This window comes from Gavia stellata, chromosome 6 (genome assembly GCF_030936135.1).
Source record: "Gavia stellata isolate bGavSte3 chromosome 6, bGavSte3.hap2, whole genome shotgun sequence".
NCBI classification, from domain to species: Eukaryota; Metazoa; Chordata; class Aves; order Gaviiformes; family Gaviidae; genus Gavia; species Gavia stellata.
In genome coordinates this window covers 17,018,470-17,041,922 of record NC_082599.1, presented here as the reverse complement: position 1 = coordinate 17,041,922, position 23,453 = coordinate 17,018,470, and the positions used below count along the sequence as shown (strand labels likewise).

The following is a 23,453-nucleotide window of genomic DNA, read 5'->3' as shown; positions in this document are numbered from 1 at the left end:
AAACAAAGCAATTGAACCTTCCTGTTAAAAGTAATTACTTCTATTAAACTACTTAGTATCTATAACTGCAGTACAATTTTTGCATGAGAGTTTTCTTAAAAAAAATCCCTTACTGATTTTGTGTTAATCTAGTTAATGTCCCAAATAACACGTCCATGTTACTAAAACCATCAGTATTTATAACAGACGTTCTTCTTTTGGTAGAAGTACTGTTACAAACATATTTCCCCATCCCAAACAATATCCTGAAATCTTTGTCAAACTTTCTTGCTTTCATCATTGCTCAGCTCAACACACAAGCCATCTGCATAAATAAAGATGTAAGCATCTGCTGTATGGCAAATGGTCTCAGGGGCAGATGTTTTTATCCTTGCATTCATGTCACTGGCTTGGATACATTATTTGAACAGATGTACACAATCTGAAAGTGTTGTGTCCCACAGTGAAATGTCTCCAACTGCTTTCTATCAAAGTACATAAATGCTATTTGCACCTGCATTTATGTTAATGATATAAAGGCAGCAGGGGTTCCAGCAAAGTGAGAGTTGATGCTAAGAAACACATTTACATGGCTAATTGAAGTTTAGGATCTCCCTGCACCAAATGACCATACTAACATGCATACAAAATGTACTGAACTATACAACGACTTTTTTAAAAACTATATGGGTTTTTTTTAATTAAAATAAACATACCCAAGGAGCAAAACTGTGATTTCAGCCCGTGATATACTTTTCCAAAGTATATTTAAAAAAAGACAAAAAGATATTGAATTCCTAGATAAACCAGGACAGCCTTATATTTTGCGCAATAATTGTGTAAGATACACAATTTTTTCATGTTAGACTCATTTAACAAAAACATTTTATAAATCTGACAGTGCCACTCATCCAAAGGTATTTCAGTTCTCTAAGGCACACTGGTAATTTATGTCATTTTGGAGCACTACGTAAAAACCCAGCAGCTGCTCAACAGCAAATATTAACATGAGTGTGAATGACAGAATATAATGCTTCAATGGTAATTTCATAATTCCTAGGAAAAAATAAAAATCTGGGAAGTTAAATATTTATCATTATTCAGAAAATTGCATCTGTTTGAACATGGACTTACAATTACTTGTTACATAAATGATAATCACCTTTCTTATAAAATATTTTAAATTGAGAAAAATATAGATGCCCTGAAGGACTATGTATCAAATTACAGAACTCCTGCTATTACATGACAAATAGTACCAGTGAAGGGTTTATGTTGTCAAAGAACTTGCACTAACCATTACTTCCATACTCAACTGAAAAATAACAAGCACTTTCAAAGTACAGAAAGACTGACAAAAATGCTATACTGAATGTAACTGATGGATAGGTTCTATTTCCAATACCATTTATTTTCAAACCTTTTATTTGTAAGAAATGTACCAATGTTATAGTTGTACATAAATCATTGTAAATTGCTAATAGTCTCAACATTTTCAAAATGCCATAACGCATTTAGGAAACAAAAGTGATGCTTGATACGAGGACAAAGAAGAGTGATAGCAGAAGAATAAAAAAAATATACTGAGACTAGTATTTTTGTAGAATATCATGATTTCACACTGATAGTCCTCTTGGTCTGGATCTTTTTGGATTTTTATTTAGGAAAAAAACCCCAAGTCTTAAAACAGGCTTGTGTCACAAAGTGAATTATACACCAGTTTCAAGTTTGCAAACAGCTTCACAGCCTATATTGTCCTCCTGTTATTCAGAAATGGCTTTAACATAAAGGTAACACATTCCATTTGACTATAACAGTGGTCAAATTCCTGTTACTTAAAGGAAAAATTAAGTTAAGGCTTTTAAGTAATAGAATTAATTATTTGAGTCATAAGCGTAGGGATTTAGAGCACACTGCAGGGTGGAAAGCTTTCCACAACAGCAAGTACTGTCTCTCTTGAAAGAATAGTCCCACTAGACACAGAACTCATCAACTAAGTTCAATTTGCATGACATCCTCCTGGAATAGCTTCCTCAGAATTATTACACTATCATAAAAATACTCAGTCTTCACAACACAGGTAAGTATAAACTTACATGACAGTAAAAGCTCAAGGCTTCAAGTTAAGTAACATATAATGCTTTTCTTAATTAACATAAGTACTAACAATGGAAACTTAACTGACAACCTGCAATGGTTCTGAAAGGTCCATTAGAGCTTACGTCATATCCATCAAACATTCACTCACATTTAAGAAGTATCATTAAAAATGTCATTCAAGTTAAAAATAGTATTTAAACATTAGCATTGTGACACAGATCAAAAGGGAAAGGAAATTGAAGTTATGGCTACACATTTAGAAGCTTGGGAATACAGTTGCAGCACAAATATCCTTACTAATAATGGAGGGAAATTCAAGATGCTAATCCTACTGAAAACTAAATCAAGAAAAGATTACTTTTGAAGAGACAAAACATAGGAGAAACATAGTCAAACACAAAAAATGTTAGTAAGGATAGGAATGCTGAAGAAAAAGCTCTTAAAATCTAAAAATCTAAGTTTATACTAGGAAAATATTTATTTTCTTGTTTGTGCTAGTCTTGTAGCATAACTTGCAAATAGATTGACTCCAAATTATATGTGGGTCAAATATGACAATAATTTTCAAATATAGGAGGATTAATAAATTGTACTAAACCCTGAACACTTCATTCTGCTGAATCAAACAAGAAGCAGTTTTATATATTTCAAGTTTCAACTATAGGTAGTAACAGTAATTAGCAATGTCCTAAAGAAGAAAACAGTTTTAGCTATTGTGATTGTTTAAAGTGATAAATGCTGCAGTACAATGACTTTTTTTTTTTAACCATATTAGGGTAGAATAGCAGACACGAGTTATACAGTGATTTATTAAAGTTGATAAAATTTCTTCCACATTTTGAATCACAAGCATCTAATTTCTTAAAAAAAAAAAGTATAGAAAGTATACTATACCTGCAGAAAAAGTTAAAGAATTCTGCATTATGCCCTTTAATAGTTACGACAATGTTCCTGGAAAGAAGAAATACAGATACTTAGAAGTTCTGATAATTTTTCAGAAACTAAAAAAAAAAACCAAAATAGGACAATGGCAATAGTTTTCCAAAATTATATTTCAGAATGGATCCCAGTATGCCCATACCTCATGCAAAACACCACCAGAGTTTTAAACCAAGCGTTTCTCTGGATTACACATACCCTTATATGCACTCTCTGTATTTCAACACTGGGTCCTAACTTAGGCTTCTTGTAATTGAAAACCCCCATTAAAGCCAGCAAAGAGGACATGTAATGAATTCCAATGTGACATTCTGAAGAATCAGACAACAAAGGGTTAAGCAATCATTTTCCTTCAAACATCTGAATGCATGGACCCCATGTAACTGACTCAGAAGCAGAATCTTCCATGCATACTACAATGAAGATATTAGCTGGCATTTGTTAAGCAAACATTACACTGCCAGCTCTCCTGAATTTAATGTTGGTACTTACCACAAAATTTGATGCATAATGTTTGACATAAAATGGCATTACATCAAGTGGCCACCCAGTAACTTAAGACTTGGCTATTTCTTTTCAGTGCAGTCAGACTGTGTTGGTCAAGCGTGATTCTTACCTGAGTGTTGAGTGTAATATAATGACAATATAAAATTGTGTTATTATCCACTTAGATTTTCTTGATTATAAAATGGTCTACCTTTTGGAATGGCTGCATAATAGTTTGGTTCGGCTGACCACCACTAACATGTTAGAAGTCACACAGGGTATAAAACTCTTGTCCTCCTGATGCATTTGGAGGCTTTGGGAAGGTAACAGACAAGTCCATGGACTGACACAGATGGAACTCCAACTACTTGTGGGTTTATGTGGATCTAGGCTTTCATACCACTGCATATCTATAACACTTCCCATGAGCAGAGCCAGCTGTGTGGATGTGGAGTTTGCTTACTTTCCTGGCCAATTTAACAGCCAGTAGAATCTTACATAAAGAACACTCCAGACATGCATTCAAGAGCCCCCTTCTGAGCACATGAAGCACCAAAAGATTGTTTTTGGATAAATACAAAAATAGTTAAGACAAATTCTGACACTTTTTGTGTTTGGTAATTAATACGGGGTTTTTACTATCATGCAATTGACTCTCAAAAAGCAATGGAGAGGTTCCAGGAAGGACATGGTTCTGTGGGCAGCAGTAAAGTATAAAAGAGGCAAAACCAATTCCATTTCCAGGAAGTGCAATACCAAAGCATAAAAGAAAATTGAGTGGGGCTGCTGTGAGGAGATCTCTCACACAGCAAACAGGTGAGGCTCTTTGGTACCTGTATCTTCTGTGCTGAGCCATATGTAATAAGAAGCTCTTCTATGTCAACCAGCACCTCCTGGCACAGGTTTGCCGAGGCCTATCAGCAGATCCCAGGCTGCCTCAAAGAGCCTCTGTCCGTGGTACTTAAGCAGTCAACCTCTGATCTGTCAGACCCAGTACACAAACATATGTCGGCCCATCTAAATGTAGTTTCACATCATGATAACATATAGACAACTCCCTCTTAACCTAAGAATGGAACAGACCACATTGATGTAATTTTGGAATGGCAAAACACTTCTAGGAACCAGCATGGATTTTCAGCTTGTTACCCACAGTGTAAGACACTTTTCTTTAAGGCCATATTGCTCAACAAGATCTTTTTACAGAATTGAAGTCAGAAGTTTTTATTCCACTTTAGGATTTCCAACACTTAAAAACATACTGAAGTAGTTACAGCAACGCATGTTCTTGTAAAAACAATGTAAGAAATTATGTTCAAATGAAGGTTCTCAAAATTATTACTCTGAAGTCACATTTTTATAGGTTTTCATGGTCCCTCACAGTTGTAGGGAGCATTAAATCATTTAAGAGGGTGCCCCACTTACGGTTACTAAGTCTTCTTAGAATTATAGCAAGCAAACCAGGATACAGATCAATAATTCTTAGAACACCATGTGGAAATACAAGCTCCACATCTTCCAAGCATTCACAAACCCTAACACTAGGACAGAAAATTGGACCATACAAATCCAAACATTTTCTACAGGCATCTCTGATTTGAATTCAACCCTAACTGCATTAAGATAATGGTTTTGATCTAGAAAATCCAGTGCTTATTTGATAGATGAGTACATTGATCAGCTACTGTCAATAAATTAAAAAAAAGCATCATTTCTAAACTTAACTTTTCCTCTTCTAGCCATTCAGGAATAATTTTTTTATTGTTGTTATACCAAAGAACCTTTCACTGTGCTTTATTTGGGCAGATATTTTATCAAGTAACCTTCCTTTTTGGAAAAACTGAACAGCTCAAGATTTTGAAGTCCAGGCAAGATTCTTCTTATCAACCGTTCAAATTTTTCTATCCATCGTTGTATGTATGACTGTATTAAAGCATGTTTTCTTTGAATACAAACACAGTTTACAAAGTAAACCACATAAATTTGTGTGACTGTCCTGTCTGCATTTTACACTATTTTCAAATTTATCAACAGTTATACTGTGTTTTTGATCACTGTCTAGGGCTAGTCTTGGAACCAGTCCCACCACAACTTTACTACAAATATAATGATTCACATTCCTTTCTCATTGACAATTTCTGATATCTTTCAGCTAGGTTGTAACATGTTAACAGATACTTAATAGCAACACGCATTTGACATGTGTCCTAAACACAAACTGTAGTCTTCTCAAACAGTTCTCAAATTTTGAATCAATGCACAGTACAGAAGTTGAGGGATATAACATCTATACAGCTACCTACACCCGCCCTCAGCAGACTTTTTTTTTTCATTTGACTATAAAACTGGCTTGGCATGACTACTTCCCATAAAAAACATGTTGATGTTCAAAAAAGAGCCAATCTTAGAAATAAAATTATTAACTAAATTTTGTACCTGTTTTACAGTCTTACATCCAGAACAAATTTTAGGTTGGACCCCACTAATAATTCAGGATGTCCCATTGTTTTTATTGAATACTGAGGAGGCAAACATTCTTACAGTCTTCCTTGGTTATATTTGAGTCCAATACTGGTTATTTTCAAACACAAGAAGATGATGTTGATTACTTCTATCTGGCACTATCATCAATTTTTCTCCTCCTAAGAGCCTATCCCAATGAAAAGAACTTTTAGAATTCTATATAATCTTAAAATCTGTTTTGCTCAGTTTGTAACTCTGCTGGAAGACACTAAATAAAATCATTCAAGTCACAGTACTCCAGTACTCAAAATAGTTTTCTTGAAATCTGCTGCTGACTGCTCAGAGATGAAAAGAAATCTATTACAAGAATTTCAAGTGAAGTGGAGTTGAAGTTGGACAGAATTAAGAAGTAAAATTTATCTTAATGCCACTAAATAAGCTCTGTCATGCCTACACTACTCTTTATGTTACCACAGAATGAAAGGATAAATGAATTTTCAACCAGAAGAAACAAAAATATCAAATAAAATGGAAAAAACCTACTCTGTAAATTGGTCTTTAATAACCAAAGGAAGCAGAGCATATACATGTAATAATTTAAAAGCAATTTTCACAGAAAGACACCCACAGGTCTTTTATATGAAATTGGTGTCCTGATAGACAGACTTAATCTGAATATCAGGTGAACCCAATTAACCTAATTTGATGCTTGTCCATACTAAGGCATTTATTTTAGATGTTACACAAAATCCTTTAGGATACTATACAGAAAACAATAAATAGGCTGTAAAGGTTATGACATTAATTCTACTGTCATTCTCATGCTTTAAGCAGGCATTAAAACTAAAAATCTCATCCTCAGGGAATGAAGAACTATCTGAAAGTAATTACAGTACTTATTATCATAACAGTATTAAACTAAACCACTATGACCCTAACTGAATTTGGTTTTGGTACCTTTTGTTAAAAGAACAAAGCTTCTCAATGACGGCTGCACCTTATAATGCAGTGAACATTAGTTCAGGTACTGGAAGAAAGCATTAAATCAAATCTTATCATTTCATATTAAGCTTAATTATGAATTTTAATTTAAAACTAGGCATGTAAAGAAGTGTTAGTTAAATATTATGATGTAATTTCATTTCAGAAGGAAAACATTTAGCTAAAAAGAAGAATTAAACACTTACAGTTCAGAAAAGACATTCTCCTAACAGAAGCCCATGAAATGTCCATTTATATTTCAAAAGCTATTTTATTAACTTTATTTTTCACACCTGTTCTTTCACACACTGTGCCATCTTGTAAATGACAGTGCCATGCAACCATTATTTCCCAAAATTTAGAAACTTTTCAACTGAAACCAAGCTCCCCCAAAAATATGAATGAATCATATCAGCATAACTTCCAGGAAAGCTAGCAAAATCCATTGTATTTAAAGGCTGAGTTAGACTTGAAATAAAAGATTAAAACATTGAAGCTATGCAAAAATACTGAGGAAGGTAAAAACGAGACATGAAGACTGACTAGTGTAATACACACAAGCATTTGTTCGAGCAAATATATTTGCCAAAAGCCTGCAGTGCTTGGCTACTTTATAAAAAAATCAAGCACAAAGCATAAAGCCAATTTGTTTAAACAACAAAAAACCCTCCAAAACCCCAAACCCCAATAACCAAGCAATAGCTTATTTGCATTTCTGAAAACTTGCAAAAATATTCTGCATTTCACTATCCAAATCTTCAGTTGCAGAAGCCTGATTTATTCTTATTTAAAATTTTCTATTCTAAATCATACTTTCGCACTAGATTTTCATCCTACATCAGCAGATCCTCATCCTCCTATTCTATATCTGAAGAGATACACATGTAGTCACAAACAACAGCTTTCTTATAAGAGAAATTACACACTGCTTATGCTTCCATACTTAGGTAATTAATCAGGGAGAAATGTGTGTCCGTGGCAGAATTCCTTTGGCTGAGCCCATTAGGTGACTTCAGCAGACGGCCAAAAAGAAACAGAAGCCTCATTGCAACCGGTCACTTTTCCCAATACAAAGCCAGCAGAACCTAAACGCCAGGCTATTTTTAAATTTTTGGTCATCCTGTGAGATAGACCAATCTGAGCACATTTCCTGAACTTCAAGCCTTACATGCACTGAATGCCACAGTGGCAATTCTGGGCAAAAATTCTTCCCTTCATACTCTGTTAGGGGATGTATGGAATGGTTGGCTGGCATACCTACACTACGCCCATCTGTCAGAGTGGAACTGTGCCTACACGACAGGTTCTATGCTACTTTCAATAACATGTTTCTGATAATAAAACCTTATTTATGAAACAACATAGGGCAAATTCAACATTTGGCTTAAAATAAAAAGCAAATGAAAAGTGATTGCTTTTCTTGAGGACATAAAACTTTTGAAACCAATTTCTAAGGTTTTCCAATTGTATGAATAAAGACTAGCACATACATTGCAAGAAATGGGGATGTTCCACAGATTTTCTACTATCGCAGACAGTCCAGCATACAGTCTCAGTAAATTCTTATTTTACAACTCTAACTAGGTCCAAGAAAGCAAATTCAAGGACCTGAGGAAAAATTTATAAAAGCTAAGTTTCTCAAAAAGGACACCTGGGAGAACAGAAGGTCAAAAAAGGAGCAATTATCTCGTCTTCATTTTATGAAATGCATATGTATTAAATAAATTGTAGTTGAACAGTTTTTACAACTGTAAATAACCACAACTATTTTCCATATGAGAAAACAACTCCATTCTGAAAAACTAAAAACGAAGAGCAAGGAACAGCACAGTTGCTATTAAGCCTAATATTAAACAATTCAGAGAATGCCAAAAAATAACATCTTTTTTTCCAAATTTCCAATTTAAAACAATAGAATGTCATTTTATGTTTTCCTTTAGTAAATACCTTCTCAGTAGTACTGCTCTGAATGCCGCAAACTGGAGTCCTGTATGAGTTCCACATCTGTATTAGACATTTTTGCCATTATTCTGTATTAAAAGGTCAAAGCTTCTGATTTTAAAATATAGTCTTGGATCTTACTGTTGTGAAAGTAACTGAAATGATGAATCAGTACAAATTGTCACATTTTCTTACTGACTCTGAGGGCAGCTGGAAACGATAGTTCTGGAAAACACAAACTACTCATTTCCCTTTTGTAAGGTACTACAAGAAATCCATGCTGTCAATAGTTCTTAAAATTTAAATTCAAATTAATTTAGTATTTAGAAAAAAATCAAGAAACAGAAACATCTAGCACTCTTACTTGGCAATGACTACTCTAGAATTTACTTTAAAATTCAAACTGTGCAATTCCTTCTACTCCTGTTCCCCCCCCCCCCACAACGTTATCCCAGTCCTAAACTAAGCATTAATTTATTGCTTGGGTCCAAACCACTAAGAAGTTTTGCCAGGATTCTCTATAATGCAGTTTCATAAGACATAATTTATATATCTTACAATTCTGTTAGGAATATGTAATGTCATTCATAGTGGAATTGCAGTACACCATTATGGTTTTCAGTTTGCAATGCCTGATTAAATTGTGAGACTTTTTGACTTTGCTGTTGTTCATAATTAATGACTGCTTTGGTCTAATAAGGACAGAATACATAATTTATCTTACACTATGTATCTGCTGCAGTGCATTAGCTTTCTTTTCAGATAAACAATATCACAAATACTGAACAGCTATTTCATTGCAGTTATAATAAAACTTACATAGAATTAGACAAATATCTGCAACTGTGTACACAGCTACTCACATAATCATTCAGGTTGGCAGGGACCATGCTATGCCATCCCGTCCAACTTCCCTGCTTAAAGTCGGGCCAACACTGGGCTTAGGGCTTTGTCCAGACAGGTCTTGAAAACCTCCAACATCAAGAAATGCCTTTCAGAAATGAAATTTTATTTACCACTTAAGAACAAAGGATAGCCTGAAAAAATCACAGTAACATTTGGTCTATGTACGTAGGACAGATTGTTCCAGCAATTCCTGCTGCAATGTTCTTACCACGCTTCAGAATTGGTGCTAAAAAGGTGCTCAAAAACACCTTCCTGTATTTCATGCTATGCTGAAAGAGTAAAGAGAATGAGACTGAGTGACAGAGAACAAAGATATTTTATAATAAATTGCCATATATACTTTTTATGTACTTGCCCTTACACTACAGATGAACGGGTTATTTCAAAGAGTAGAATGAGGTTAATGTATGACAAAGGTACCAACCAAAATAATTAGAGATGACTAAAGGAAAGACAAAAACAACATTACTTGTATATTACTTGCTTTTTTTGATCTTCCTCAACTTTGCCATTTGAGGAATAAGCTATTACTGGTAGCATAATGACAATCTTCCGGTGAAAATGAAGTTTTAAGATTCTGTTAATTATCAATTTAGACTACGGAAATAACCAGCCAGGACCACAATGCTGAAAGGAGAGCAAGTGTTCCATTTTCTTAATTTGGTAGTCCTGACATATTTTATTGATATTTGGTACCTCAGAACTTACTCACACATAGTCAAAATGTATTCTAATGTCTCAGATAACACAGCCCTTAGAATTCCATTAATAATTTAAGGATTAAGACAAGAGTACAACACGTTCACCTGCACAATCTGACTGACTAAAGTTTGAAATGTGGCACTAAAGTCTTCGCAGAATCATAGCTGGCCCTTAAATTATGGAAAGACTAAACAAGAAACAATCAATTCCTAATCACTTCTTCTATTTTGACTATGGTATTTTGGGTTATTTGGACACTAACCTGAATCCCTCAGGGGATGAAAATAAGATAAAACTTATTGTGTCATTCAGGAAGGATTTTGTACAGTGTTTTTATTATTTTAATAAAGTCTGGGCATGTTGTTAATGTTCTATTTCGAAGAAAGGTAACCAACAGCTGACAATAAGCAAAAAAACACTCCAAACTTTGCGAGGTGAATTGCCTTTGCAATTCTGACTCGAATAATAGAATTATTTCCGACTTTACAGATGCAAACTTGAGCGTAGCACTAACTTTTGCCATGGTACTAAATAAGTAAAGTGAGCACATCTCTAGTTGCTCCTATAAAATTTCCACTACAGAATTACTTAAAACATAAGCTAGACAGCTTTCAGTCAGCTAGACAGCTTTCAGTGAGAAAGCTACATTCTGACATTTATGTTTGTGCAGCAATATCCCCCATACTTTTTAAAATGCAGTGTATTTTTTGTAACTTCAATGTGTCTTACTTGCAGACTCAAGCAAAACAAGTATTCAACAACTGGGAAAAAAATAAATAAAAAGGAGCTTACTATTACATGGCATAGAGGACAAAGTGAGAAGGCAAACCGATGACTGTGCCTGATCAAGCAATAAATGAGCTAGGCCAAGACGGTATGGATTTCCAGGATGTTAGAATTTAAATTGCCTATCAACTAACGACTTTTAAGAGAAAGATCCCCCCCCAAAAGGGATCACCTGTAACACACACATTTCTAAGGCGGAAGCTAAAGAAACAAAGAAAAAAAGGCTATCAGTGCCAAAAAAAAAAAGTAACACTGACCAATGCCTAAGTCCAATCAAAGAATACTAGATTCTAAGGCCTAATTTCTCTCAAACAAAAAAAGCTCTTAGTAAGAATTATACCCTGAAATACTTAGTTTCTTACGTTGAAGGAAAAGGCCTATTTTCTTCAGCTGAACTCAAAAATAACCTCCAAATTCTACAGAAGACGACGAATTCACTTTAGAATGTGTAACTGTTGTGAGGCACAGCTGGTCCTTGCAGATTGCCCTGTACTGAAAAACGTACCAGATAACTAATCAGATGGTGTGCTAAGAACTGTTTTGACTGGTTGTGTGCTACACTGATTCTACCCCCAAACTTTTGCTCTAACATTGCTAACCTAGACCGTGTTTCAGGGCTAAGGACCATTTTTTCTGGATAGCTGAGTGCCCAGTATGCTTTAAGAACACATATACTTTTACAACCAGCGATGTAAATATAATAGTTGGATTTTCTTAACAATGCTGAACATTAAAAACATTGCCCAACTCTGAATTATATCCTATGTTTCCCAAACATGATCCTACTCACCAGAAAGCAATACGTACTTAACAAGTCACACTTAAAAACCCATAAAAATCTAATGACTGGTGTACGGAACTTAAATTCTATATGACTTCCACCTTTACTGCCTCCTAAGCATATAATAAACTGTCCTACTTTGGAAGAATAATCAAATGTTAAGTTTACAAATTAAAGCATAATCTCACTGAAATTCCCTCATAAAACTCAGAGTTCCAAGTTTAGTGCAAAAATGAAAAGGTCACATTTTATATAAGTTCTGTGACCGTGAGTACCCAAAGAATATTGCATAAGTTTTATACTTGTAGATAAAAAGAATTGCCAACACACAACCAATGTTACAGAATCACAGAATGATAGGTGTTGGAAGGGACCTCTGGAGATCACCTAGTCCAACCCCCCAGCCAGAGCAGGTTCACCTAGAGCAGGTTGCACAGGAATGTGTCCAGGTGAGTTTTGAGTATCTTCAGAGAAGGAGACTCCACAACCTCTCTGGGCAGCCTGTTCCAGTGCTCTGCCACCCTCAAAGTAAAGAAGTTCCTCCTCATGTTTAGATGGAACTTCCTATGACCAAGTTTGTGCCCATTACCTCTCGTCCTGTCACTGGGCTCCGCTGAAAAAAGACTGGCCCCATCCTCCTGGCACCCACCCCTCAAGTATTTATAAGCATTAATAAGATGCCCTCTCAGTCTTCTCTCCCCCAGACTAAAAAGACCCAAGTCCCTCAGCCCTTCCTCATAAGAAAGATGTTCCAGTCCCCTAATCATCTTTGGTGCCCTTTGCTGTACCCTTTCCAGTAGCTCCCTGTCCTTCTTGAACTGGGGAGTCCAGAACTGGACACTGTGTCAAAGCTACCTTGCAAAATTAAGGGCAGTTCAACTTTGACAGCTGAAGAAGTGGACTACAGTTGCAGAACTCTTGCGAAAACTGCAGCAAGAGATGCAATCACCCAGCTGTGTGCTGAGCACATGCAGAAGAGGTAGCATCCTCCCTCCCTGCTGCCCAAAATATTTCATAGAGACCCCAGCAGAGAAGTTCAGCTGTTCACCTGCATTCTTTGCTCAGTCACATCTCTCTCATTTTCTAGGAAAGGACTGTCACTGCTTCGATGGATTCTCCTGCATGGAATGCCCCAATTCCCTGGTTGAGAGCTCCCAGAGGTCTGACACAACTGACAAAGCAACTGCTGGGCCAAGGTGACAATCAGAACGTAACAGAGTATATTTTCTAGTCAATCTGGTATAAACACATTTCTTAATAGCAATCGTAAAAGTTAGACAGACAAAAATATTCCACAAGCTTATCTAGATTTGGTGACATTGCTTGATTGATTAGCATCCAGAAGCAACATAAAATAACAGCTGTTGTTCAAACTGGTAAGGCATTCACCATGCAGTATACAGGATAACATTTGCAAGACAAAGTGTATATCCATATTCCATGATTTACTTAAATGACACCTGTACTTTTACTTTACATTTACTTAAATTATACCTTTTTTGCAGGATTTATTACTGTCTATCAGCACAATGTTACTGATGAAACATACCTTCTTATTACAAAAACCTTCACACAGATAAACATACAAAAAAGAATAAATCAAAGTCTAACCTGTCCTAGTTCACTGCCTTCACTCACTTATCTTGTGTTGTTTTCATTGTGCTAATACTCCTTGCCAATGTAATTTTCATTTTTGTATCCACCACCCTGTTTGCTGTTTAAAAAAATATTAAAGGCACAGAGCTTCAAAGACTATCAGATATACTTAATGAAGTGTCCTCAAAACATGTTCACAGAGAAAAAATGTGAAATAAACATGTCAAAATTATTCCTGGCCACTGTCCAGCATCCAGCTGTGGTGTGCAGACTATGCTAACCCTGGGAACATTCTTCTTTCTCTATGGGCCTCCAGATTTGCCTTCTGTTCCTAAGGATATTTGTATTCCTCATTCAGATAAATCTCAAACTAAGCAAGACCAAACTGAATTAGTACTTCAAAAGAAAAGCAATTAAGCATGAGCAAGCTTTTAAAGCAACTATGCTTTTGTGGCTTGACACACAGTACCTTTTCATTAATTTCCCATAAAAACCATGCTGTGGGACACCTATACTGAAGTTCTCCTCACGTACGGTACTTAAATAAGCAAACACCTATTTTTTTGATTAGTGGCACTAATTCCTACATGGCCAAATTCAAACTTTGGTAGTCATTAAGTGTCTCTAAAGTTCAGTAGAGTTTTAACTATTTGAGATACTGCTCAAGGATGCACAAGGAAGTTAGGAAAGGCAAAGCTCACCTGGAGTTGAAAGTAGCAAGGGATGGGAAAGGTGACAAGAAGGGCTTCTGCAAGTACACCAGCAACAAAAGAAAGGCTAAGGAAAATGTGGGCCTAATGCTTAATGGAGAAGGGGACCAGGGGACAGAAGGCATGGAAAAGACTGAGGTACTAACATAACATTACCAACAGTGGATGAAGATGCGATTCAGTAAGAGAATGCTCAAGACAACCGGACATGTACGTATCCACAGGATCAGGAAGTATCCAAGAGCACTGAGGGAGCCGGTCAGTGTCACTGCAAGGATGCACTCTATCATCTTTTAAAAAGCCATGGCATCAAGGGAGATTGCCAAAGACTGGAAAATGGCACACAGCACACACATCTTCAAGACAGGCAAGAAAGACGATCTGGGGAACTACAGGTCAGCCAGCCTAATCTCAGTCCACAGAAAGGTTATGGAGCAAAGCTTCCTTGAAGCCATTTTCAGCCATGCAAGGTACAGGGAGGAGGCTGGGAACAGACGGCACAGATTTATCAAGGGTAAATCATACCCGACTAACCCAACTACCTTCTGTGATGAGATGACTAGTTCTGTGGATAAAGTGAGGGCAGTGGGTATTGTTCATCTTGACTTTATGAAGATCTTTGACATGGTCTCCCACAGTATCCTCACAGCCAAATTGGTGAGATATATACTGGAAAGTGGATGTTAAGGTGCATGGAAAACTGGCTGGACTGTCAGGCTAAAGGGTGCTGGTGATCAGTGGTATAAAGTTCAACTGGCAACCAGTTACCAGGGGTATGCCTCTGGGATCAATCCTGGGGCCAACAGTGTTAAGCACCTTTAATGTCACTCACAATAAAGTGCACTCCTAGCATGTGTGCAACTGATATGAAATGGGGAGGGCAGGGCCTCTACACAGAAGAGCCTAGACAGGCTGGAGAAAAGAGCTATCAGGAATCTGTGAAATTCAACAATGGCAAAGGCAAATGCAAGCGCCTTTCCATGGAGTAACCCCATGCAGCAGTACAAGCTGGGGGCCGACTTGCCCATTCTGATGAGCATTAATCATGCAATTCTTCTTTAAATCTTCACTGACAGCATACTACCATCTGCCTTTTCAAGGTGCTCATATTATACTTTCTAAATTTGGGCACGTTAGTTCTCCTTTCCCTCCAGCCTTCTAGAATTTTTCCACTGTTTCATGTTTTGTTAAAACTCAAAATTAGTAATTCATATAGGTTCTAAGCTTTTTTTTTTTAGTATCTGTAGGTGTCAGTTCAGCAGACTTAAAAACATTTAACATTAATAGTTGCTGGTACAGTGATAATACGTTCTTTCCATCACTAATGATGGAGGAGGTGAGATGTAAAAGCATAATCCAGCCTCTTTCTCAATACAGAACATAATATTTATTGAATATTTATGCCTTCTTCTGCATAACAGAAATTTATCATCCCTGCCCGTTATTGGACTTCTATCATTACCAAGCTTTTGTATCCTTCAAGAACACCCTCTGTATTTAAAGAACTCTATTGTACTCTACTGCCCACAGATTTTTATTAATATCTTTACATCTTTAACCAACTGTCTCCAAGCCATGTAGTGCTTGCTCCCCATTCTTTAAACTGTACTGCTAACTTCACTTCCCTTCTTACCTTGTTTTAACCAAACAAATCATGGTTCCTAAGAGAAGAATTGCTCTGGGAGTATCTAAATGAACAAGCAATTGTCAAGTTAGTCAGACTCTTACGCTCAAGTATTCCTTGCTTTTAAGTTTGCTCTTGTTTTAAAGATTAAAGCAGGAGATATGTGCATGCAGAACTTGTTCGTGGCTCCTAACATGCGAAATTAGCTCACAACTCCTAACACATCTGCACTATTTATTCTACATGCATCAGGAAGAAAACCTGTACAGAATTTAACAGAATAATGTGGCTTTTATTTGTTAGAAAACTGTCTCTCATATCTGTATGTATGTATGAACAAGTACTTTAGAAGCTCCAGAAATTGATCAGTGGCCACTTGATTTATCAGCACAAACTCTCTGTACATGCAACAGGCTGAATTCTCCTAATTTTCCTTTATTCAATACAGAACTAGTTTTAAGGAACTACTCATGTTTCTAGGATCTGAACTGCATTTATAAAAAGCCTTCAATATATTTTGTCAGTTAAAACACTGGCACAGTACCAGTCTACTTGTCTTCTGAATTGTAAGAACTCTTAAAGTAGGCAACAGAATGTTTAATATACAAAACCACAGAAGAGTCTATAAGGTTTTGTTGTGACATTTTAGTTTTCACAGAGGTTCTCCGGTAAATGCTCATTAAAAATATTTTAACAAACAAGTTATTTGGATCCACTCTCATTTTCCTTAAAGTTATGATTTGGTGGTTTTTTAATTTATCATTTTGTTTATCTCAAAAAATTAGCACTAAATAGCAGAAATATACAAGTCTGGACAAAGAACACAACATCCCATAAAGATTTAGGTAAGAGTTTTAATATGGAAAGAACATTAGAGAATGCATTTCTGTAAAAATAAAAATCAATGCTTCCCTTGCAGCAAAGCAGAAAACCCTGCATATTATTTCTATCACATTCACTTTCTCTCTGTAAAGTCCATTTGCCTTTCACTAATAGTGAAATAACGTAAGATCTGTGTTGCAAACTTTGTATTTTTACACGTGCACTGAGCGCATGCCAACTACCTGCATCATCATCTGCATCAAAATTCGTTCATCCAGACCAACTACTTTTTTTTTTAGAGCACGGGAAGGGAGGAGAGGAAAGAAAAAGTAATGGTGGTAACTGCCAAAGACACTTCCCACTTTCCTTCTACAGATATTTCTGATCTGTGTGAATTCACTTACTGCATGCAGGCCTCATGATCCATAGCATGTAAATGTCAACGATCATGCTACAAGTTTGAACTGAATTAACCTTAAAAAAGAAACATCCAATGACAAAGAGTTCCATTCAAACCCACAGTCCTTTGATTAATCTAAAAAATAGGTACTTCCATTGATGACCATTATCTTTAAAGATAAATGGGTAACTCATTTTTTCAATATTTCAGGCTACATAAATACATAATTTGTAACTATTTGCAAAACTGTCCACTGCAATAGCTATAACACCTACTGTATTTAAAGGTGATGAAAATCCACAGACTGGAAACCAAATTCGTTTTGTACAGATGCAAGAATAAGCTTTAAGTTTCTGAAATGCAAAATTTCGGATAGGATTTTTAAAAGAAGCCTTCAATAAGTAACAAATTTAGACATTATATATACATTTAGCAGATCACATAGAAAGCATAAAACTACTTTGGGAACCAGACCAGATGGCAAGAACAGAACTCTTTCTACACAGGAGAAACACATGTATAATAAAGATGCAGTGTATTCCTGTTTCCTTGCAAATTGTAAAGTATCGTTTAAGTTCTCTATTTTCATGGCCATTCATCTAAAATCATACAATTAAAAAGCCTTAAAAATATAGGCAGAACTTCAAAAAATTCTGGGGGGTACTTAATCTCAAATGTTAAAAATGTCATGAGGCTTCATTTTCTCTTGGCACAGAAAAAATGCCAGCATGTGTATTACTATACTTAACCCACTTTTCTTCATTTGCTAAATAGTAGTCTCTAAATGTGGTAAACTGGGTAGTAAAACTCAACATTAGCTAAGCCTATCAGGCATCTTTTGTTCCTATATTTATCTACGCAGGACAGAAAATGTTTTAACTAGTTAGTAAGAGCTGCAAATAAGCTATTTCCATCCCTGAACTTGCATGCTGTCTGTAAATGGCCAGAAATAACAGTCATGTGGGACCTTGCTTGTTACACTACTGTAAACATGAATAAATTGCAGAGAGCAAGGGTGTTTACAGGCTTTTTTCCCCTCAAAAAATCACTGCCTATTTTATTTAGTAAAAATCCAGTGATTAAGTATAAGCTGGATGCATGATCTGTGAACTTTGAAAAGAGATACTTCCAAAAATACATGAATCATCCAGAAACAAAAAAAGGAACTGTTAAATATTAGGTGTAAGTGGGAAAATTACTACCCCAGTACCTCAATCGTTTTGTTTCCCATTCCAGAACAAAACAATGCCACCTGAAATTCATTAACGAATATGAACACATGCACTGGTTTCAATTATTTCAGATAAACAACGAATTATTTTTTTCTTAATGGGTATGATTCAGAAACCAAAAGAGTTTGTCCAGATCACCAGGTCCAAGACAACAGTCCACCAACTAACTTATTACAGTGGTAGAGATTCTCACCATATCGAAAGTACTATTTTCAGTGCCAAATCTTTTAATGCACAGTTGCTTTGGTCAGCTCAGCATTACCTAATTTTAAGCCTCAGAAATCATGCCCATTTCAGTTTTTAAATGAAAGATGGCAGTTTTACCCAGGATACCTGTTTTTTCCCCTTACAAGCAGTGCTCAAACCAAGAAATTCTGAGTAGGCAGTGTAACAGAAGAGAGATTTTTGTCTCAAGTAGCAACTATACAGTCTGACAAACTACTCTATTCCTCTTTTCTTCCTCATACACATTTTTGACAAACTAAGAAATTTGTTTCCATTAACATTTCAAGAACATTTTCAAGCTTTTATACCACACATTTTCATTTTCAGGCAACAACAGGCAGGAGAGTATGTAATCCTTCTAACATTTGGGTTAAAAACCTTATTTCCTACCAAGAACAGGAAACTGTAGCTGCATTGCCTAATTTTTCAACATTCTACTATACGTTGCCAGTATTTTATAATAAGGCTTAAACATTTTCAGAGGGAAAATATGGTGATGATTTAACACTTACAAATTTCCAAAGTGACAGGGAGAAGCTAAAGAAAGAACTAGTCAGGAATGTGAAAGTCAATGGCAGCCTTAGCTGTAGGAGAGGTTGAATCTTAAGATCCTGAGAAAAGCAATTAAGACTAGTTGCAAAATTGCAGTCCTGGACTTGAGGAAACATTTCCGTTTGTTCAGAAAGCTAGTTGGTGTGACCCCTTTGAAAGGGCCACCCTGAAACATAAGGGAGCCCTGGAGAACTGGTTGATATTCAAGGTCAACCTCTTCAAGTACGAAGTACAAGAATGGTCCAGCATTTTGACATGCAGCATGTGTGGAAGAAGCCAACATGGATGAACAGAGTACTCCTAACTGAGCTCCAAGACAAAAGAAGCATAGGCAAGGTAGAAGAGGAAGAAGCTAACAGGAAGAATAGAGAAACATTGCCTGAATTAGCAAAACAAAGATAATTTGGAATTGCAACTAGCAACGGACGTTCCATAGATATACAAGAGCAAGCTGAAGGAACTGAATACTCCCTCTATTCTGCACTTACAGGGCTGTGCTCATGTTTGGGTTCCCTGCAAACATACCTGAGTTCAGCTGTAGGATGAGAAAACTAAGGTGGGAATCTTACTACTGTCTTCACCTACCTAAAATAGAAGGGTGTATGGAAGATGAGGACAGACTGTCCTTCAGGCTGCACAAGAGAAGGACAGGAGGCTACAGACAAGTTGCCATGTGGGAAATAGAGATATTAAAAAAAAAATTCACAGTGAAAGTGGTCAAACACTAGAAAAGGCTGTCCAGAGGCTGTGTAGTATCCATCCACAGAGATGATCAAGACTCAACTAAACAAGACTTTAGACAACCTCACCTAACTATGAAGGCAGCTCTGTTCTGAGCTGGGCATTTGAACGGATGACCTCCATTGGTTCTTTCCAAAATAAATTTTTCTGTGATTCCATAGTGTGTACCCAGAAGAGCACATTACTTTTGGCACACCCTTTTTCAACTTACTAATTTTGCTTTCCAACATGTATGTCTGTTAAATAATGAAACTTTCAAAATAAACAATGATTCAAATTAACTTTGATATTACTGATTTCTAAAACCTCTTACTGTGCTACCACAGTATCCTTACACCTTCTCCCCCTTCGTCACTGGGATCTCTGCTCCATTTTTCACCTTTCTCCCTAAAGCATCGATATAGAACTCTAGGAATGAAAATATGTAAATAAATTAAAGAATAAATAATAGCAAAAATATGCGCATCAAGTCAGTAAGCATTACTAAACACACACGAAGCAGACAGATGGAATTAAAACGCAGTACATACACAGTCAGTGTACAAAGGACTGCCATAATTTAAAGATCTTATACGTGCTTAATACTTACATAAGAATGAAGACTATAGGCAATTCCTATAAAAGAAAAATCAGTGTTACTATATTTACATATAAATATATATGTATGTAATGTGTGCATAAATACCAAGAAGCAAAGATGAAATGTAGACCACAAAAAAGCTGATGTGCAACGCAAATCTATTTCGAAGTCAATGTTGTGGAACTCTCATGTAAGTAACTCAGCAAATCCAGTATCTAGAAAAAATATTCTGAAAGACAGTTGCACAAAGAGCAGGTGTTCCGAGATTCTCCCACCAGTGGATACATGGCATTTTCTGAATAAGGACAAATCCAAGAAAACTCGGAGAGTCAATCATCCTTTTTGCGCACCAGTGGTAAATAACATAATTCTATCAGAATGCTAATCAACATTCTAGCAGTACTTAATACTTTGTTATATATAGTTCAAGTCACTCAAGAAAGCCAGGGATAGAAAAATTGCCCTCAAAAATCTAGTCAAGAGCTGCTCTGTGACTAAACTTCAATTTGTGAACATTGAAAGTGAGAAACTACCGCATTTAAAAACAAAGTGTCTGTAGTTCTACGGAATGTGCTATTACACCTGATGTGTGTTAAATTTGTTTACATGTTACTTTTTATAGCCAGTTTCAAACTGAGGCACTTAAGCTTGCCTTAGATAAGTAAAATGAATTAATTACTATCAAATCCTAGACATATTTATGCATTTTGTCATAACAGTAATTTGCATGTCTTCTCAAGGAGAGAACTTGTAGAACTCTGAATATAAAAATACAGTTGACTACATTGTCTGAAAGCTTAAAAGCTCACCTAATTCAAATTATTCCTTAATTCTACAGTAGCTTGTTAAAACCAAACAGCTTCTTTCTCTGCGCTAAATACACTTAAGATGATGTCCAGTTCTTCCCTGTATCACAGCTACGTGCATCACCTTGCCTCCAGCACATTAGAGACATCTAAATCCTAAAGTTTTAAGTTAAACCACTAGAAGATCAACACACACACACACAAGATCAAGGGCACCAGCTTACATCCTGTAACATGCTTTCTACACAAAAAGCGGGAGGTTATTTGCATAGGACTCTGAAACCACATATTTTTCATAGAAGAAAATTCATTACCACTCAGGGTATTTTCCACTGCAAAGGTGAAATTTATAATGGAGAGTCCGGTCAGTTACATTCTAAGCACTTTACAAAAGTAAATTCAAAACAGGTTACTTTTAATTACAACATAACGTGTAATTCTTCACTGTCTTCATCTGAGCAGGAGCAAAATTAAACAGGAAAAGAGAAAGGGAAGATGATCTATACATCCTATTAGACACAAAGCAGGCTTCAATACAGTTGCACTCACTTTCAACTATCTAAATTCATCAGTGTTTTCATAATATAGTCAGAAGTAAGCTGTTTGGAAAAAAGCTTTAACCAAAGCACTACTCTGCTGTACTTCATTGCACAGGAAGCCTAGAATGCTTACAATGTGTTTAACACATACCCAAGTGGACGTATTTAGGTAAGCCCTCTTTATATGAAGTTTCCTACAAAATCTCAGGTACCTGGAGATCACATGAAGGCTATTATGAAACGGCAAAGGAACAGTCTAATTTCAAGATATCAGTAGTATCTTCTTCTGTCTGTTCAGTTATACTCACTTGGTGCTTCATGTTTTTCTTTCACGTGACTACTGCATAAATACTTTATGCCAGGACCGGTTTTCTGTCTCTCAAATAATATGCCGGTAAGAACCTCTGGGTTCAACAACAAAAAAAGGCATATCTAACAGACATGTTCCCAGTTATATGACAGAGTACGCAATTAAGAACTGGGCAGCATACTGACTGCATTCCAATTATAACTAAGCCATCAAATTCAAGAAGACTTCCTGATAAAAATTAAAAAGACATTCTCATTAAAATATATTCTTCTTATCCTTCACTAGCATAGCAGCACTGTTAACCACATGCACACCAACTGCTCTAGCTTCTATTTGTATAGTAAAGCACAGGCATTGGTATACATGAGAAATAAACTAAGAAAAGGGCTTGAACTGCTACAATTTGTTACCTACATAACATTTTCTTCCAAGCATAATCCCACTGAGCTCAAACACTGTTATGCATTCACAAGACTTCAGTCAGTCAGTTACTGGGAAGACTTCTGAGCATCTGAGTTGCAAGCACAATACCACAGCTAAACAAAATATATTATTTGCAGCCTGAGAATTTCACACAGCAGCCAATTAAACGCACGAGGTAGTAAGACTAGGATTATGACAAAAAATTATCTGTAACAGGATAATAAGCTAATGAGATTGCTCTTGAATTAAGTATGAAAATTTGGCTGCTTCTTGAACCAATGGTGCACAGAACCTCCAGCTACTTCCTCTGACATTGTCAGTAACAAAAAAACCCACCCATTGATGTAAATATATCAGGACATTACAACTCCTCACACCCTAAAAAAACATTGCCATCACCATCCTGCATCTTTCTTGGCACTGTGACAAAATAGCATAAAGGTAATGGAAAGCAAACTTCACTCGCATCCTTACAGGTGGTTCCTCCAGATTAAAGCTGAAGAGCAACTGAGGAGTGGCACGAAGGAGCTTTCAGTGCCTTTGCAGAACAAAACACTTCAGTTCCCACACCTCTGAAGCCAACATTTTTCAGCAGTATGCAGTCACTTCTATTTAAAAACAAAATAATACCTTGTGTTTACTGCTTATATACCACAAACTGAAAATCAGAAGAAATACAGGGTAATTGAACTATGTGGGAAAGACAGAATTGAGTAATATCCTCTTGTTTTTTGTAAGATATGCAGCTACTACAAAGAATTCAAAAGAAAAAAAAAAATCCCGAAGGCTCAACTAAGTAGTTCTACATTCAAGCAAGCTTAAAATGATT

At 36.1% G+C, this 23,453-nt stretch overlaps 1 protein-coding gene across 1 annotated transcript in view; it reads right to left on the bottom strand.

Annotated features, from left to right (window-relative positions):
* The window catches only part of ZNF438 (zinc finger protein 438), a 55,102-nt gene that overhangs the window by 16,405 nt on the left and 15,244 nt on the right, over positions 1 to 23,453 (bottom strand). Inside the window, exons 2-3 of the mRNA XM_059818627.1 lie at positions 20,556 to 20,581; positions 2,974 to 3,030 (exon numbers count right to left, since the gene is read on the bottom strand). Coding sequence (XP_059674610.1) covers positions 2,974 to 3,001 — 28 coding nt within the window. The 5' untranslated portion in view covers positions 3,002 to 3,030; positions 20,556 to 20,581. The remainder of the gene's footprint in view (positions 1 to 2,973; positions 3,031 to 20,555; positions 20,582 to 23,453) is intronic.